A 20125-nucleotide genomic window follows, 5' to 3' on the forward strand; every position below is an offset into this window, starting at 1 on the left:
CGCTCTTTACCGTCATCCATTGAAATATGGTTCTCAGTTCTCCGCACGGAATCTGCCGGGTTCGCAATGACTAATAGAGCTCGTCCTTGTGAAATAAAAACTGATCTGCTGGGTCCTGTAAAACTACTCGTGCGAGTAATACGAAAAAGACGCGCTCTCGGGCAAGGTCAATCGCGACACGCGTCTGGACTGCAGTCAATAACGCGTCATGTTTCCGCGACGCTCATCTGTGTAGCGAGGAATAACATTTTAAAGTGGAGTGTGCAGGGGGCCCGGTGGCGGTTTCATGTTTTTTAAGAACAGGGCTGGCGAAAGCTGCTTAGCGGGCCCTGCAGTGAAGATTTGCATTTCACCACTCAGGGAATTACAGCAAGCGAAGGGTGGAGGGGGTTGGGGGGGGTGACTGCGGGGGGATTAGGGTTGTAACAGGCTTAAGAGAGAGGTTGGAGGATATTTCTGTGGCATCTAATTTGACCTGCAGCAGACACGGTTCAGTTATACGCGTCTGCGAGGGCATTCCTCGCCACCTGACACAAGCAACCAGACAGTGCTAATTCAAGCGGATCAAGTATAGAACACTGGATTGGCTGTAAGCGAGTTGCCGACCCCCCCCCCACCCCGAGAAAGTTAAAGGGGAACATTATCACCAAACCTATGCAAGCGTCAATATATACCTTGATGTTGCAGAAAAAAAGACCATGTATTTTTTTTAACCGATTTCCGAACTCTAAATGGGTGAATTTTGGCAAATTAAACGCCTTTCTGTTTATCGGTCTTTCAGCGATGATGTCAGAACGTGACGTCACCGAGGTAACACACCCGCCATATTCAATTTCACATTACAAACACCGGGTCTCAGCTCTGTTATTTTCCGTTTTTTCGACTATTTTTTGGAACCTTGGAGGGTGTAACAACACTAACAGGGAGGGATTCAAGTTGCACCACTGGCAAGAAATCTGCCGCCAGACCCCCATTGAATGTACCAGAGTGTCTTCACATTTGACCGGCGATGCTAAGACAGACATGGCACAGAGATGTATGGATAACCTGCAGATGCATTTGCAACGATTGAGTCAACGAAATCACAAAGGTGAGTTTTGTTGATGTTGCTGACTTATGTGCTAATCAGAAATATTTGGTCACGGCATGACTGCCAGCTAATCGATGCTAACATGCTATGCTAATCGTTGCTAACATGCTATTTACGCTAGCTGTATATACATTTGAAACTAGATACCCACATTTAATGCGAAACAAACACTTACCAATCAACGGATTTAAGTTGCTCCATTGTCACAAGATGCGAAAGTCCTGATCGTTTGGTACGCACATTAGGTACACCCACGCTATGGCCGAATAGCGTCAATAGCTATTCGCTCAATAGCTTCAATTTCTTCTTCAATTTCGTTTTCGCTATATGCCTCCATACTCCGACCATCTATTCCAATACATGCGTAATCTGTTGAATCGCTTAAGCCGCTGAAATCCGAGTCTGAATCCGAGCGCTAATGTCGCTATATCTTGCTGTGGTAACCGCCATGTTGTTTGTATTGGCAGCCCTGTATGACCTCACAGGGAAATGGATAGTGGTTTCGAAGATAGCGAAAATAAGGCACTTTAAAGGGGAACATTATCACAATTTCAAAAGGGTTAAAAACAATAAAAATCAGTTCCCCGTGGCTTGTTTTATTTTTCAAAGTTTTTTTCTAAATTTTACACCTCTTGGAATATCCCTAAATAAAGCTTTAAAGTGCCTTATTTTCGCTATCTTCGAAACCACTATCCATTTCCCTGTGACGTCATACAGTGCTGCCAATACAGACAACATGGCGGTTACCACAGCAAGATATAGCGACATTGGCTCGGATTCAGACTCGGATTTCAGCGGCTTAAGCGATTCAACAGATTACGCATGTATTGAAACAGATGGTCGGAGTATGGAGGCAGATTAGCGAAACCGAAATTGAAGAAGAAATTGAAGCTATTGAGCGAATAGCTATTGGCGCTATTCGGCCATAGCGTGGGTGTACCTAATGAAGTGGCCCATAGCATGGCTGCCTTATTAGCATCGCCGGTAAAATGTGCGGACCAAACGATCAGGACTTTCGGGAGCAACTTAAGTCCGTCGATTGGTAAGTGTTTGTTTCGCATTAAATGTGGGTATCTAGTTTCAAATGTACATACAGCTAGCGTAAATAGCATGTTAGCATCGATTAGCGTAGCATGTTAGCATCGATTAGCTGGCAGTCATGCCGTGACCAAATATGTCTGATTAGCACATAAGTCAACAACATCAACACAACTCACCTTTGTGATTTCGTTGACTTAATCTTTGCAAATGCATCCGCAGGTTATCCATACATCTCTGTGCCATGTCTGTCTTAGCATCGCCGGTCAAATGTGAAGACACTCTGGTACATTCAATGGGGGTCTGGCGGCAGATTTCTTGCCAGTGGTGCAACTTGAATCCCTCCCTGTTAGTGTTGTTACACCCTCCGACAACACACCCACGAGGCATGATGTCTCCGAAGTTCCAAAAAATAGTCGAAAAAACGGAAAATAACAGAGCTGAGACCTGGTGTTTGTAATGTGAAAATGAATATGGCGGCTGTGTTACCTCGGTGACGTCACGTTCTGACGTCATCGCTAAAAGACCGATAAACAGAAAGGCGTTTAATTTGCCAAAATTCACCCATTTAGAGTTCGGAAATCGGTAAAAAAACATATGGTCTTTTTTCCGCAACATCAAGGTATATATTGACGCTTGCATAGGTCTGGTGATAATGTTCCCCTTTAAAGCTTTATTTAGGGATATTCCGGAACCGGTAAAATTTTGAAAAAAACTTCAAAAAATACAACAAACCACTGGGAACTGATTTTTTATTGTTTTTAACCCTTTTGAAATTGTGATAATGTTCCCCTTTAAAGTTGGTATCGTACATAATTATTTAGAATAATAATTACGGTAATGGTTTTGTTTCTGGGCAGCACGGTGGGACAGGGGTTAGTGCATCTGCCTCACAATACGAAGGTCCTGCAGTCCTGGGTTCAATCCCAGGCTCGGGATCTTTCTGTGTGGAGTTTGCATGTTCTCCCCGTGAATGCGTGGGTTCCCTCCGGGTACTCCGGCTTCCTCCCACTTCCAAAGACATGCACCTGGGGATAGGTTGATTGGCAACACTAAATTGGCCCTAGTGTGTGAATGCGAGTGTGAATGTTGTCTGTCTATCTGTGTTGGCCCTGCGGTGAGGTGGCGACTTGTCCAGGGTGTACACCGCCTTCCGCCAGATTGTAGCTGAGATAGGCGCCACCCGCGACCCCAAAGGGGAATAAGCGGTAGAAAAGGGATGGATGGATGGGTTTTGTTTCTGGACAGCACGGTGGTACAGGGGTTAGTGCATGTGCCTCACAATAGATAGATAAATAGTACGAACCCCGTTTCCGTATAAGAAAAGGCATTGAAGCTTAGGGAAGGCTATGCAGAACGAAACTAAAACTGAACTGGCTACAGCAGGGGTCACCAACATTTTTGAAACCAAGAGCTGCTTCTTGGGTACTGATTAATGCGAAGGGCTACCAGTTTGATACACACTTAAGTACATTTCCAGAAATAGCCAATTTGCTCAATTTAACTTTAATAAATCTCTCTCTCTCTCTCTCTCTGTCTCTCTGTCTCTCTCTCTCTCTATATATATATATATATAAATATATAAATGGGTATTTTTGTCTGTCATTCCGTCATACATTTTTTTTATCTTTTACGGAGGGTTTTTTGTAGAGAATAAATGATGAAAAAAACATTTAATTGAACGGTTTAAAAGAGGAGAAAACACGAACAAAAATAAAATAAAATTTTTAAACAGTATATCTTCAATTTTGACTCTTTAAAAATCAAAATTCAACCGAAAAAAATGAAGAGAAAAACTAGCTAATTCGAATATTAAAAAAAAAAAAAAAAAAAAAAAATATGGAACATCATTAGTAATTTTTCCTGATTAAGATAAATTTTAGAATTTTGATGACATGTTTTAAATAGGTTCATATCCAGTCTGTACTTTGTTAGAATATATAACAAATTGGACCAAGCTAAATTTTTCTAGATTTTCCTGAACAAACATTTGAAAATAAATTCAAAAGATTTTGAAATAAGATTTAAATTTGATTATACAGATTTTCTAGATTTGCCAGAATATATTTTTTAAATTTTAATCATAATAAGTTTGAAGGAATATTTCACAAATATTCTTCGTCGAAAAAACAGAAACTAAAATGAAGAATTAAATTAAAATGTATTTATTCTTCTTTACAATAAAAAAAACAAAAAATTACTTGAACGTTGATTTAAATTGTCATGAAAGAAGAGGAAGGAATTTAAAAGGTAAAAAGGTATATGTGTTTAAAAATCCAAAAATAATTTTCAAGGTTGTATTTTTTCTCTAAAATTGTCTTTCTGAAAGTTATAAGAAGCAAAGGAAAAAATAAATGAATTTATTTAAACAAGTGAAGACCAAGTCTTTAAAATATTTTCTTGGATTTTCCAATTCTATTTGAATTTTGTCTCTCTTAGAATTAAAAATATCAAGCTAATCGAGACCTAGTGAATAAATACAATTTAAAAAATAGAGGCAGCTCACTGGTAAGTGCTGCTATTTGAGCTATTTTTTAGGGCCGGCGTGGCGCAGTGGAGAAGAGTGGCCGTGTGCAACCCGAGGGTCCCTGGTTCAATCCCCACCAAGTACCAACCTCGTCACGTCCGTTGTGTCCTGAGCAAGACACTTCACCCTTGCTCCTGATGGGTGCTGGTTAGCGCCTTGCATGGCAGCTCCCTCCATCAGTGTGTGAATGGGTAAAGGTGGAAGTAGTGTCAAAGCGCTTTGAGTACATTGAAGGTAGAAAAACGCTATACAAGTACACCCCATTTATTTATTTAACAGGCCAGCTGGCTACTCATCTGGTTCTTACGGGCTACCTGGTGCCCGCGGGCACCGCGTTGGTGACCCCTGGTGTATATGTTTTTGGGTTTTATTTGTTGTTTTACTTTTGTGGCTATGTGTAGAAGTGGCTGGTTGCAACAGCTGGGCTCTTTTGATGTTTCCTTTGATGTTTCCTTTGATATTTCCTTCTTACTCACATGTTTAAGTGTGCTATGCTATGAGAGTTTTTTTCCCCCTTGGCCTCAGTCTGGACCCCCTCTCCAGGGGCCCAGGCTTAGACTGATTATGCAGACCTGTCAGCGATCCTGTTCCGTCTCCCTGTAATGTTTGTTTGCTCTTGAAAGGGATTGTGCTGAAAATCTGGATTTGCCCTCTAGGATTATTAAAGTATTTCTGAGTCTGATTCTGATTCTAACAATACTGTATGTCATAAAATGGACAAGATCCCAAATTAGATGTCCATCTAAAAACCGAAGTACATAACAGGTGGAATGCTGCAACACTCTCACATGTCATGCTGGCAATGTTAACACGTTGGTCTCTGCACCTCAAGACAAGTGAGAAGAGAATGAAGACCTCTGCCAAGACTTTGTCTCTTGCAAAGTAAATGAGCAAACGGCGACATGATTTATGATTTTCCTCAGCTAAAGTGCTTTGTTGTTCAAGATACAACGTTAGTTACAACCTAATTGCATGAGATTTGACCGAGACGTAAAATGAGGACGGAAAACTTAATATAAAAAAAAATGGTGCGACCCAGAAATGCAATTCTTATCCACTACGAAACAGAGATAGTGGGTACCGTGTGGCGCAGTTGCCAGCAATCTGAGAGTACCTGGTTCGATCCCCGCTTTCTACCAACCTTATCACGTCTGTTGTCCTTGAGCAAGATCCAGAATATGACTCACCCACTACACCAGGGGTGTCGAACTCAAATACAGAGTGGGCCAACATTTAAAACTGAACAAAGCCGCGGGCCAAGGTTGAACAAATTATCAATCAATCAATCAATCAATGTTTACTTATATAGCCCTAAATCACTAGTGTCTCAAAGGGCTGCACAAACCACTACGACATCCTTGGTAGGCCCACATAAGGGCGAGGAAAAACTCACACCCAGTGGGACGTCGGTGACAATGATGACTATGAGAACCTTGGAGAGGAGGAAAGCAATGGATGTCGAGCGGGTCTAACATGATACTGTGAGAGTTCAATCCATAATGGATCCAACACAGTCGCGAGAGTCCAGTCCAAAGCGGAGCCAGCAGGAAACCATCCCAAGCGGAGGCGGATAAGCAGCGCAGAGATGTCCCCAGCCGATACACAGGCAAGCAGTACATGGCCACCGGATCGGACCGGACCCCCTCCACAAGGGAGAGTGGGACATAGGAGAAAAAGAAAAGAAACGGCAGATCAACTGGTCTAAAAAGGGAGTCTATTTAAAGGCTAGAGTATACAAATGAGTTTTAAGGTGAGTCTTAAATGCTTCTACTGAGGTAACATCTCAAACTTTTACCGGGAGGGCATTCCAGAGTACTGGAGCCCGAAATGAAAACGCTCTATAGCCCGCAGACTTTTTTTTGGGCTTTGGGAATCACTAATAAGCCGGAGTCCTTTGAACGCAGATTTCTTGCCGGGACATATGGTACAAGACAATCGGCAAGATATGATGGAGCTAGACCGTGTAGTATTTTATATGTAAGTAGTAAAACCTTAAAGTCACATCTTAAGTGCACAGGAAGCCAGTGCAGGTGAGCCAGTACAGGCGTAATGTGATCAAACTTTCTTGTTCTTGTCAAAAGTCTAGCAGCCGCATTTTGTACCAACTGTAATCTTTTAATGCTAGACATGGGGAGACCCGAAAATAATACGTTACAGTAATCGAGACGAGGCGTAACAAACGCATGGATAATGATCTCAGCGTCTTTAGTGGACAAAATGGAGCGAATTTTAGCGATATTACGGAGATGAAATGAACCTTTTAATAGGGACCCAAACAAGTTTTGCATTGAATATTGAACAAGCAAGGCTTATATAACTTTATAGTGACATGCAAAATCGAGTTTTAAATAATAATAATGATAAAAAATTACCAATGGCAAATAAAATTGAATGCCTCGTTTCTATTTGCAGCCTTCTGAGGAAAATATCAAAATAAACGTTTCCCACAAGCTAATAACACATTTGAAAATAAAATAACAACAATGAATGAATCAAACGTTCAAGCCTTGAAAAGAAAGTGCATGAATAAAACGTTCATTATTGCTCAGTTTGCTTTAGCTCTGAATATGGAACAAGCAACGCTTATACAACTTAATAGTGCAAAAATAAAATAAAATAAAAAAAACAACGAAAAAACCTCAAAGGTATATTGTGAATTATATTTATATAGCGCTTTTCTCTAGTGACTCAAAGCGCTTTACATAGTGAAACCCAATATCTAAGTTACATTTAAACCAGTGTGGGTGGCACTGGGAGCAGGTGGGTAAAGTGTCTTGCCCAAGGACACAAAAGCAGTGACTAGGATGGCGCAAGCGGGAATCGAACCTGCAACCGTCAAGTTGCTGGCACGGCCGCTCTACCAACCGAGCTATGCCGCCCATAGCTTAAATACAATTTACATGAAAAATTTAATGCTTCTTTTCTATTTGCAGCATTCTGAGGTAAATATCAACATTAACTTATTCCATACATTTGAAAAAAAATAACTAAGGTGGGCGGGGTTAGGGGATGCCGGGTTTGGTGGTAGTATATTGTAGCGTCCCGGAAGAGTTAGTGCTGCAAGGGGTACTGGGTATTTGTTCTGTTGTGTTTATGTTGTGTTACGGTGCGGTTGTTCTCTGTGTTTGGTGTGGGTTCACAGTGTGGCGTATTTTTGTAACAGTGTTGAAGTTGTTTATACGGCCACCCTCAGTGGCTGTTGACCAAGTATGCCTTGCATTCATTCGTGTGTGTACAAGCCGCTTACATTATGTGACTTAGCCGGCACGCTGTTTGTATGGAGGAAAAGCGGATGTTATGACAGGTTGGAGAAAGAGCTAAAGGCACGCCCACAATATTGTCCTGGAAATTCAAAGGAATGGTTGCCCTGAGAGGTTTTCGGTAGGGGCACTGGACTTTGGGAGTCGCCCGTGAAAATCGGGAGGGTTGGCAAGTATGAATACTAGCAGTGAATGCGCGGAATCGCCGCTGTATAGTACCGACGGGCCAGCTCTAAAGTTAATTTGATATTGCCTCAAGGGCCAAATGACATTACACGGCGGGCCAAATTTGGCCCGCGGGCCAGAGTTTGACACCCGTGCACTACACCAATACAGTGGGGTAAAAAGTATTTAGTCAGCCACCAATTGTGCAAGTTCTCCCACTTAAAATGATGACAGAGGTCTGTAATTTTCATCATAGGTACACTTCAACTGTGAGAGACAGAATGTGAAAAAAAAATCTAGGAATTCACATTGTAGGAATTTTAAATAATTTATTTGTAAATTATGGTGGAAAATAAGTATTTGGTCACTTCAAACAAGGAAGATCCCTGTAACTTTTTCTTTAAGAAGCTTTTCTGTCCTCCACTCGTTACCTGCATTAATGGAACCTGTTTGAACTCGTTATCTGTATAAAAGACACTTGTCCACAGCCTCAAACAGTCAGACTCCAAACTCCAATATGGCCAAGACCAGAGAGCTGTCGAAGGACACCAGGAAAAGAATTGTAGACCTGCACCAGACTGGGAAGAGTGAATATACAATAGGCAAGCAGCTTGGGTGTGAAAAAAAATCAACTCTGGGAGCAATTATCAGGAAATGGAAGACATACAAGACCAATGATAATCTCCCTCGATCTGGGGCTCCACGCAAGATCTAATTCGGTGGGGTCAAAATTATCATGAGAATGGTGAGCAAAAATCCCAGAACCACACGGTGGGACCTGGTGAATGACCTGCAGAAAGCTGGAACCAAAGTAACAAAGGTTACCATCAGTAATCCTGCAGTGCCAGACGTGTCCCCTTGCTTAAGCCAGTGCATGTTCAGGCCCCTCTGAAGTTTGCCAGAGAGCACATGGGAGAATGTCATGTGGTCAGATGAAACCAAAATAGAACTTTTTTGGTACAAACTCAACTCGTTGTGTTTGGAGGAAGAAGAAAACTGAGTTGCATCCCAAGAACACCATACCTACTGTGAAGCATGGGGGTGGAAACATCATGCTTCGGGGCTGTTTTTCTGCTAATGACCTGCAGAAAGCTGGAACCAAAGTAACAAAGGTTACCATCAGTAATCCTGCAGTGCCAGACGTGTCCCCTTGCTTAAGCCAGTGCATGTCCAGGCCCGTCTGAAGTTTGCCAGAGAACACATGGGAGAATGTCATGTGGTCAGATGAAACCAAAATATAACTTTTTTGGTACAAACTCAACTTGTTGTGTTTGGAGGAAGAAGAATACTGAGTTGCATCCCAAGAACACCATACCTACTGTGAAGCATGGGGTTGGTAACATCATGCTTCGGGGCTGTTTTTCTGCTAATGACCTGCAGAAAGCTGGAACCAAAGTAACAAAGGTTACCATCAGTAATCCTGCAGTGCCAGACGTGTCCCCGTGCTTAAGCCAGTGCATGTCCTGGCCCGTCTGAAGTTTGCCAGAGAGCACATGGGAGAATGTCATGTGGTCAGATGAAATCAAAATAGAACTTTTTTGGGACAAACTCAACTTGTTGTGTTTGGAGGAAGAAGAATACTGAGTTGCATCCCACGAACACCATACCTACTGTGAAGCATGGGGGTGGAAACATCACGCTTTGGGGCTGTTTTTCTGCTAATGACCTGCAGAAAGCTGGAACCAAAGTAACAAAGGTTACCATCAGTAATCCAGCAGTGCCAGACGTGTCCCCGTGCTTAAGCCAGTGCATGTCAAGGCCCGTCTGAAGTTTGCCAGAGAACACATGGGAGAATGTCATGTGGTCAGATGAAACCAAAATAGAACTTTTTTGGTACAAACTCAACTTGTTGTGTTTGGAGGAAGAAGAATACTGAGTTGCATCCCAAGAACACCATACCTACTGTGAAGCATGGGGTTGGGAACATCATGCTTTGGGGCTGTTTTTCTGCTAATGACTTGCAGAAAGCTGGAACCAAAGTAACAAAGGTTACCATCAGTAATCCTGCAGTGCCAGACGTGTCCCCTTGCTTAAGCCAGTGCATGTCCAGGCCCGTCTGAAGTTTGCCAGAGAGCACATGGGAGAATATCATGTAGTCAGATGAAACCAAAATAGAACTTTTTTGGGACAAACTCAACTTGTTGTGTTTGGAGGAAGAAGAAAACTGAGTTGCATCCCAAGAACACCAAACCTACTGTGAAGCATGGGGGTGGGAACATCATGCTTTGGGGCTGTTTTTCTGCTAGTGACCTGCAGAAAGCTGGAACCAAAGTAACAAAGGTTACCATCAGTAATCCTGCAGTGCCAGACATGTCCCCTTGCTTAAGCCAGTGCATGTCCAGGCCCGTCTGAAGTTTGCCCGAGAGCACATGGGAGAATGTCATGTGGTCAGATGAAACCAAAATAGAACTTTTTTGGGACAAACTCAACTTGTTGTGTTTGGAGGAAGAAGAATACTGAGTTGCATCCCATGAACACCATACCTACTGTGAAGCATGGGGGTGGAAACATCATGCTTTGGGGCTGTTTTTCTGCTAATGACCTGCAGAAAGCTGGAACCAAAGTAACAAAGGTTACCATCAGTAATCCTGCAGTGCCAGACGTGTCCCCTTGCTTAAGCCAGTGCATGTCCAGGCCCGTCTGAAGTTTGCCAGAGAACACATGGGAGAATGTCATGTGGTCAGATGAAACCAAAATAGAACTTTTTTGGTACAAACTCAACTTGTTGTGTTTGGAGGAAGAAGAATACTGAGTTGCATCCCATGAACACCACACCTACTGTGAAGCATGGGGGTGGAAACATCATGCTTTGGGGCTGTTTTTCTGCTAATGACCTGCAGAAAGCTGGAACCAAAGTAACAAAGGTTACCATCAGTAACCCTGCAGTGCCAGACGTGTCCCCGTGCTTAAGCCAGTGCATGTCAAGGCCCGTCTGAAGTTTGCCAGAGAGCACATGGGAGAATGTCATGTGGTCAGATGAAACCAAAATAGAACTTTTTTGGGACAAACTCAACTCGTTGTGTTTGGAGGAAGAAGAAAACTGAGTTGCATCCCAAGAACACCACACCTACTGTGAAGCATGGGGGTGGAAACATCATGCTTTGGGGCTGTTTTTCGGCTAAAGGGACAGCATGATAGATCCGTGTTAAGGAAAGAATGAACGGGGCCATATATCGTGAGATTATGAGCCAATCTTGATTGATTGATTGATACTTTTATTAGTAGATCGCACAGTTCAGTACATATTCCGTACAATTGACCACTAAATGGTAACACCCCAATAAGTTTTTCAGCCTGTTCATGGTAAAACCTCCTTCCATCAGTGAGAGCTTTGAATGGTTGACCAAATACTTATTTTCCACCATAATTTACAAATAAATTATTTAAAATTCCTACAATGTGAACTCCTGGATTTTCTTTTCACATTCTGTCTCTCACAGTTGAAGTGTACCTATGATGAAAATTCCAGACCTCTGTCATCATTTTAAGTGGGAGAACTTGCACAATCGGTGGCTGACTAAATACTTTTTTGCCCCACTGTACATCATCCCACTACCATCAGGGCGCAGGTACAGAACTATCAAATTCTGGATGGCCCAACCTGTCTGACAAGCCTGTAAACGTGTTGGTCATGTATGATGTCTTTTTGTTATTTTTGTTTGTGATGTGTAATGTATTGTCTTGATTCCAGGCGTAAGTATTTCAGCCAATCAAGACGTGGACACGGACATGGAGACATTCCAGATGGAGATTGACAAAAAGAGCAAAAAGTCCATTTTTAGGACCAACGGGGGGTCCTACTGGACACTTGTGACTCACGGAGAGATTCAGTCGACTGCATCGGAAATGTGAGTAGCCTTTCCAAGTCATATATACTGGACTAAGTAGATGAGATGAAAGAAAATGCAGTCAGGAGAGGTAACTTGAGGACACATCGACAGAGAATGTTTTAACTCAAATTTAATTAAAACATTGCCCATGGCAGAGTAGTGGTTCTCATAGTTGACGTTTAATCGTCTGGTGTTGGAACCATTCTTTCTTAAAAGGGATCCGCCCTTTTTTTTGGGGGGAATTTTGCTTATCATTCACAATCATTATGAGAGACAAGAAGACAGGTTTATATGTGTATAGATTAATTCATTTTAACTCGTAAATAAAAGTCTGATTACGATGGAGTTAATGGTGGGTTCTCTATTCTGCTCATACAGCCCTCTAAATCAGTGGTTCTCAACCTTTTTTCCAGTGATGTACCCCCTGTGAACATTTTTTTTAATTCAAGTACCCCTTAATCAGAGCAAAGCATTTTTGGGTGAAAAAAAGCGATAAAGAAGTAAAATATTATGTCATCAGTTTCTGATTTATTAAATTGTATAAAAGTGCAAAATATTGCTCATTTGTTGTGATCTTTCTTGAACTATTTGGAAAAAAAAGATATACAAATAGGCTTCACGGTGGGAGAGGGGTTAGTGCGTCTGCCTCACAATACGAAGTTCCTGCAGTCCTGGGTTCAAATCCAGGCTCGGGATCTTTCTGTGTGGAGTTTGCATGTTCTCCCCGTGAATGCGTGGGTTCCCTCCGGGTACTCCGGCTTCCTCCCACTTCCAAAGACATGCACCTGGGGATAGGTTGATTGGCAACACTAAATTGGCCCTAGTGTGTGAATGTGAGTGTGAATGCTGTCTGTCTATCTGTGTTGGCCCTTCGATGAGGTGGCGACTTGTCCAGGGTGTACCCCGCCTTCCGCCCGATTGTAGCTGAGAAAGGCGCCAGCGACCCCAAAAGGGAATAAGTGGTAGAAAATGGAATGGGATATACAAATAACTAAAAACTTGTTGAAAAACAAGTGATTCAATTTAGCTCGGTTGGTAGAGTGGCCGTGCCAGCAATTTGAGGGTTGCAGGTTCGATTCCCGCTTCTGCCAACCTAGTCACTGCCGTTGTGTCCTTGGGCAAGACACTTTACCCACCTGCTTCCAGTGCCACCCACACTGGTTTGAATGTAACTTAAATATTGGGTTTCACTATGTAAAGCGCTTTGAGTCACTTGAGAAAAAGCGCTATATAAATATAATTCACATAAATATAATTCACAAATAAAGATTTCTACACATAGAAGTAATCATCAACTTAAAGAGCCCTCTTTGGGGGGCAGGGGGGGGGGGGGGTGCTGGAGCCTATCTCAGCTGCATTCAGGCAGAAGAAGGGGTACACCCAGGATAATAATCTCCACTTTTTCTGGTGTTACCATTTAGTGGTCAATTGTACGGAATAAGTACTGTACTGTGCATTCTACTAATAAAAGTTTCAATCGACCAATCAGACAATTGAACATTACTAACCGTGGCATGCGACTATTAAAAAAAACCGATATGTGACATTCAGTGAGATAAATGCTGGTAAATGCAGCTTTTTGGTGAGGTGGCTCTTGTCCATCCGAGCTTGCAGGTGTTCCTAATGTCATGACTAGGGTCAAAAATTTCAGTCATGATATCTATGAATTTCCACAATTCTCAATACTTACTCGACACTACGATAAAAATATTTTATAAATGTAATTTTTACTGTTACTGATTCAAACTGTCACGTATTTAAGATTCTGTCATGTCTTGGCGATCATGTTTTGTTTGGCTATGTTCTGTTTGGTTTTTGCACTGTCAGCTCCTGTTTTTACACTCCCTGCTTTGTTTCCATGACAACCCATTAGTTTTCACCTGTCCCCATGTCACGCACCCGATTCACGCACCAGTTGTTAATCACGTCACCTCTATTTAAGCCTGTAGCTGCCAGGCAGTCAACCTTATTATTCACGCTAATGATCCATGCTGCTCTTTTCTCGTTCCAAGTAAGTTTTCTTTATTCATGCCATAGTTTGCAAGTTTTGTTTTATGTCCATAGTTTGGCCTTTGTGGTAGTTTTTGTTTTCTTAGCCATGTTTTGAACCTCTGCTGTGAGCGCCTTTTGTTTATACCCTTTGTTTTTGTAGTACTTTCGAGTTAATATTAAAATATGTCATTCCCTTCACGCCATGTCCGGCCCAGTCTAAAAAGAACAGAAGTGCCATTGAGCTTGAAAGTATATAAAACCAACAAAAGTGTTCTTAATATTCTTTCAATATGATGATAGCGTGACATCATGTAATTCAGGGGTGTCCAAACTTTTTCCACTGAGGGCCGCACACTGAATAATCAAAGCAAGCAGGGGTCATTTATTTTAAAAACAATACAATATATGTATAAAAATTATACATTTAGGCTTCCACTCAGGCTTGATCCTGGGGACCCCAAAGGGTTTTGGTAAAAAAAAATGTTAAAAATATGTCATTATTCAGTATTATTTTTTTAATTATTATTCAAGTTTTAAATCTGTAGATCAACATTAGGTCTATCTGTCAATATGACGTTTTTAAATATTTAAGTTGTATGCTCTTTTTGTCAAAGAAAACCATGTTTTTAATTTAAAAAAAACAACAACAAAATATGCAACATTTTCACCCGGTAAAATTTTTAAGGAGAATGTTTGAGATTATATAATAATTCAAAACACCATTGATTTTAATTCACTATTATTTTTTGTGCAATGACACTTAAAAAGTGTTAAAAAATAAATTATAATTTTTTTTTTTACTGTTTACTTTTAACACAATGGTCTCGAGATCAACTTCAGATCCATCCGTCAATTAAAAGGTTTTTTTTTTTTTGTTTATGTTTTTTGTTTGTTCGTTTTAGGCCATTCTTTAAAAAAAAAAAAAAAAAACAGCTCAGTTTTTTAATACGGCAAACACAAAATATCCAACATTTGCCCCCAAAAAATATCTCAAAGTGGAATTTTTAATGTGACGTAATTGGAGCCTTGAATTAGTCAATAATTCATAATTGATTTTGATTCATTATTATTATTATTATTTATTTTTTATTTTTTTTAAAACAGCCTGCATGGCAGCTTTGTGTTTTTAGAGTAAAAATTGCAACATGTTCTTGTTACATTTCACCTGTTTGCTCTTCTATACCACTTTTTATGTTTTTTTTTTTTTTATTTATTATTTTTTTTTTAAATTGATCTCAACTCTGTACACTGCTGTTGGAATTTTAATTTTCCTGAAGGAACTCTCCTGAAGGAATCAATAAAGTACTAACTATCTATCTATCTATCTATCTATCTATGTTTTAAATTTTTTTCCATAGTATTTTTAAAATGTGCCATGGGGCCGTTAAAAAAATGACTCGCGGGCCCCAAATGGCCCCCGGGCCGCACTTTGGACACCCCTGATGTAATTTGTAATGACATAGGCTAATAAAAAAGTTAAATCATATTTAAAGACACATTTTTGTGTATTTATTCATTATGAGTATTTAGATTTCAGCCTTTTCTCCTTATGTCATGCCATTTTGTTGTTTTATCCATTTTTGCTGTTTTTTTTATTTCTTTATTTTATTTCATTTCTACAATGTGCCAAAAACCCATAAATAAAGTGCTGCATGCAGCAAATGGCCCCCAGGCCACCCTTCCTGTTGAAAAAAACTAAACCAGTGGTATTTGAAGTGTTGCCAAATAGCAAAGGAGTGTTGGAAGCTGTTTTTTGTTGTTGTTGTTTATCACTAATAAAAAAGATAAAGATTAGTTTGCACGCTTCTCGAGAATTTGCACACACTGCCTAGGCTTGTGGTGGAGGTTCTACCCTTCCACCTGTGCGGCAAATACTTTTGTGACAACTTGTATTATTATTTTGTTTTATTATTTTAAATGAGTCCAACAAAATAATACAATTCCAATTCCAAACCAGGCCCAGCAACATTCGGAATAGCAATCAAACAGAGCAATTACACAAAATAATCCAAAGTAGCCACAAAATTAATAATATCCGATAGTTATTTAAAAAAATTCCCATTTTACATTGTCATCACAGCCATTTATGTAAAAAAAAAGAACAATAGTGTCACAGTGGCTTACACTTGCATCGCATTTCATAAGCTTGACAACACATTGTGTCCAAAATTTACCACAAGGATGAAAAAAAGGCATATTTTAGGCTCATTTAATAGTTAAACAAATTTCACTAATGAATCCCATATTCCAATATGTGACTCATTATCTCAACTAAACACTTTTTTTTTTCTACTGATATCCTATCCATGGCTTGTGTATACCACTCAGTACGAGTTGGACTATGCACATATATCCATTTTTTATACAAACCCCGTTTCCATATGAGTTGGGAAATTGCGTTAGATGTAAATATAAACGGAATACAATGATTTGCAAATCCTTTTCAACCCATATTCAGTTGAATGCACTACAAAGACAACATATTTGATGTTCAAACTCATAAACTTTTTTTTTTTTTTGCAAATAATCATTAACTTAGAATTTCATGGCTGCAACACGTGCCAAAGTAGTTGGGAAAGGGCATGTTCACCACTGTGTTACATCACCTTTTCTTTTAACAACACTCAATAAACGTTTGGGAACTGAGGAAACTAATTGTTGAAGCTTTGAAAGTGGAATTCTTTCCCATTCTTGTTTTATGTAGAGCTTCAGTCGTTCAACAGTCCGGGGTCTTGTTGTCGTATTTTACGCTTCATAATGCGCCCCACATTTTTGATGGAAGGCAGGTCTGGACTGCAGGCAGGCCAGGAAAGTACCCGCACTCTTTTTTTTTTTTTACGAAGCCACGCTGTTGTAACACTTGTCTTACTGAAATAAGCAGGGGCGTCCATGAAAACGTTGCTTGGATGACAACATATGTTGCTCCAAAACCTGTATGGACCTTTCAGCATTAATGGTGCCTTCACAGATGTGTAAGTTACCCATGCCTTGGGCACTAATACACCCCCATACCATCACAGATGCTGGCTTTTCAACTTGGTGCCTAAAACAAACCAAATGCTTATATTCCTCTTTGTTCTGGAGGACACCACGTCCTCTGTTTCCAAATATAATTTGAAATGTGGACTCGTCAGACCACAGAACACTTTTCCACTTTACATCAGTCCATCTTAGGCGGCGTTTCAGGATATTGTTGATAAGTGGGTTTGCCTTTGCATAGTAGAGTTTTAACTTGCACTTACAGATGTAGCGACCAACTGTAGTTACTGACAGTGGTTTGATGAAGTGTTCCTGAGCCCATGTGGTGATATCATTTACACACTAATGTCAGGTAATGATGCAGAGCCGCCTGAGGGATCAAAAGTCCTTAATGTCATCGCTTACGTGCAGTGATTTCTCTAGATTCTCTGAACTTTTTGATGATTTCACGGACCATAGATGGTAAAACCCTAATTTCCTTGCAATAGCTCGTTGAGAAATGTTCTAAAACTGTTCGACAATTTGCTTACAAATCGGTGACTCTCGCCCCATCCTTGTTTGTGAATTACTTAGCATTTCATGGAAGCTGCTTTTATACCCAATCATGGCACCCACCTGTTCCCAATTAGCCTGCACACCTGTGGGATGTTCCATATAAGTGTTTGATGAGCATTCCTCCACTTTATCAGTATTTATTGCCACCTTTCCCAACTTCTTTGTCACGTGTTGCTGGCATCAAATTCTAAAGTTAATGATTATTTGCCCCCAATTTTTTTTTATCAGTTTAAACATCAAATATGTTGTTTTTGTAGCATATTCAACTGAATATGGGTTGAAAATGATTTGCAAATCATTGTATTCCGTTTATATTTACATCTAACACAATTTCCCAACTCATATGGAAACGGGGTTTGTAGTATTACCCTTTTTGTTATGGTGTATATTGAAATAAATGCATTTTTAGTCTCTAATGACACGTTACTAAATTGATGCAGATCACCAAGAATACAAGTTTGCAGTGTCATTGGGATGTCTATATTTAGGTTTGTGATTGCTTATTTTGTTGTTTTCAACCATAACTCTTTTATTCTCTGACATTGACGAGTTCCCGACACGTCAGACATAACTTTCTATGTACAGCACCAATTTTAAACTGCTGAGAGTGTCAAGACTGAGACTTGGGCTTGGACTTAGGTGCAAAGCGATTGGAGTGGACTTTGGGGTTTGTTTTTCCAGAAGGCAAAGGAAAGTTGGTGCGGGCAAGGCATGAATGTAAGAAACATGTTTTTATTTTTAAACTATAACTACAAAAACAAGAACAAACAAAAGGCGCGCACAATGGCGGAGAACAAACTTGGCTAATGAAAACAAAGACTTGCACAAAGGCAGAAACTATGAACTATGAACAAAAAGTTATTTGGCATGGAACTGTGACGTGAGTAGAGGAATCGAGGGTGATAGATGGTGGTAGAAGGTGATGTTACCAAGACGATGAACAGAAACAGAAAGGCTTAAATAGCAGTGACGTGATCAGTGAAAACGATCGTGCGAAACGTGAGACAGGTGCGTGACAGGTGAAAACTAATGAGTAGTCATGGTAACAAAACAAACCAGGAAGTGCAAAAACAGGAACTGAGTGTCCAAAAAAACAAAACAATGATCTCACAGACATTAGATTAGATAGATTAGATTAGATAGTACTTTATTTATTCCGTCAGGAGAGCTCCTTCAGGAAAATTACAATTTTCAGCACAATCCCATTCAAGATCAGACAAACATTAAAGGGAGACAGAACAGGATCGTTGACGGGTCTACCGACTTCCAGCGCCCCTTACAAAATAAGATGAGATACAGGTAAACAAGGGGGGGAGAAAAAAATGGAAGATTAAAATAAAATAAAAAAAAAATAAAAAAACATGACAGAGGACGTAAAATACAATCTATGAAAGATCTGAAATTGACTCATTGACTCATTTTTAATGCTTCTAAAGGGCTTATTGCCATTTTTCCAAATATCATCTTATGATATGTCTCTTAAGTCTAGTATGATGTTCATTTACTATTCCATAAAATCTTTTCATTAATTGTGTAATTGTATCCTGATTAAACAGTGTATCGTCCATTTGGTGGCTGTCAAAAATCATACTTTGCATTTATTTACAATAGGGGGGTCAAAAACATTTTAGATGGGGGGACCACATGGAGAAAAAAATCTACTCCCAAGTGGGCCAGACTGGTAAAATCACAGCACGATCACTTAAAAATAAAGACGACTTCAGATTGTTGTCTTTGTTAAAAAATAGAACAAGCACAATATGAAATTGTACAAATTATAATGTTTTTTTTGTGTTTTTTTTACACTTACATGTTGCGGTTAATAGTATTCTATTTTTATTTGTCGTTATTGATATTTTTTTTATAAATTCAAGATTGTTTATTGTCATATGCACAGTTAAACAGACAGTTTGCCGTACAATGAAAATCTTACTTTGCTAGTCGACCCTTCAACAAAACACACGGTACTTAGCTAAAAATAAACATAAAAAAATAAATAAATTAAAAAATAAATTACTTACACAGTAAGTAACATAACATAATTGCACATTCTGATTGACAGTCAAAGGTATAAATATGGAGGTGACTTTGGGTCACAGCAGCAGTTAGTGTCTTTAGTGATCAAAGGTGAAAAGTGTCTACAGTGATGGTTCACAGTTCGGGGGTGGTCAAGGTAGCATTCACAAGTTAGCATTCTCAAGCCTGATGGCCTGTGGGTAGAAACTGTTAAAGGGGAACTATATCACCAAACCTATGTAAGCGTCAATATATACCTTGATGGTGCAGAAAAAAGACCATGTATTTTTTAACCGATTTCCGAACTCTAAATGGGTGAATTTTGGCAAATTAAACGCCTTTCTTTTTATCGGTCTTTTAGCGATGACGTCAGAACGTGACGTCACCGAGGTAACACACCCGCCATATTCGTTTTCACATTACAAACACCGGGTCCCAGCTCTGTTATTTTCCGTTTTTACGACTATTTTTTGGAACTTTGGAGACATCATGCCTCGTGGGTGTGTTGTCGGAGGGTGTAACAACACTAACAGGGAGGGATTCAAGTTGCACCACTGGCAAGAAATCTGCCGCCAGACCCCCATTGAATGTGCCAGAGTGTCTTCACATTTGACCGGCGATGCTAAGACAGACATGACACAGAGATGTATGGATAACCTGCGGATGCATTTGC

At 40.1% G+C, this 20125-nt stretch overlaps 1 protein-coding gene across 1 annotated transcript in view; it reads left to right on the forward strand.

The window, feature by feature from the left end:
• LOC133541529 (fascin-2-like) overlaps nt 1-20125 on the forward strand; it is a 51620-nt gene that overhangs the window by 18400 nt on the left and 13095 nt on the right. The window contains exon 2 of the mRNA XM_061884981.1: nt 11772-11928. Coding sequence (XP_061740965.1) covers nt 11772-11928 — 157 coding nt within the window. The remainder of the gene's footprint in view (nt 1-11771; nt 11929-20125) is intronic.

The sequence above is a fragment of the Nerophis ophidion genome, linkage group LG23 (assembly GCF_033978795.1).
Source record: "Nerophis ophidion isolate RoL-2023_Sa linkage group LG23, RoL_Noph_v1.0, whole genome shotgun sequence".
Lineage (NCBI taxonomy): Eukaryota > Metazoa > Chordata > Actinopteri > Syngnathiformes > Syngnathidae > Nerophis > Nerophis ophidion.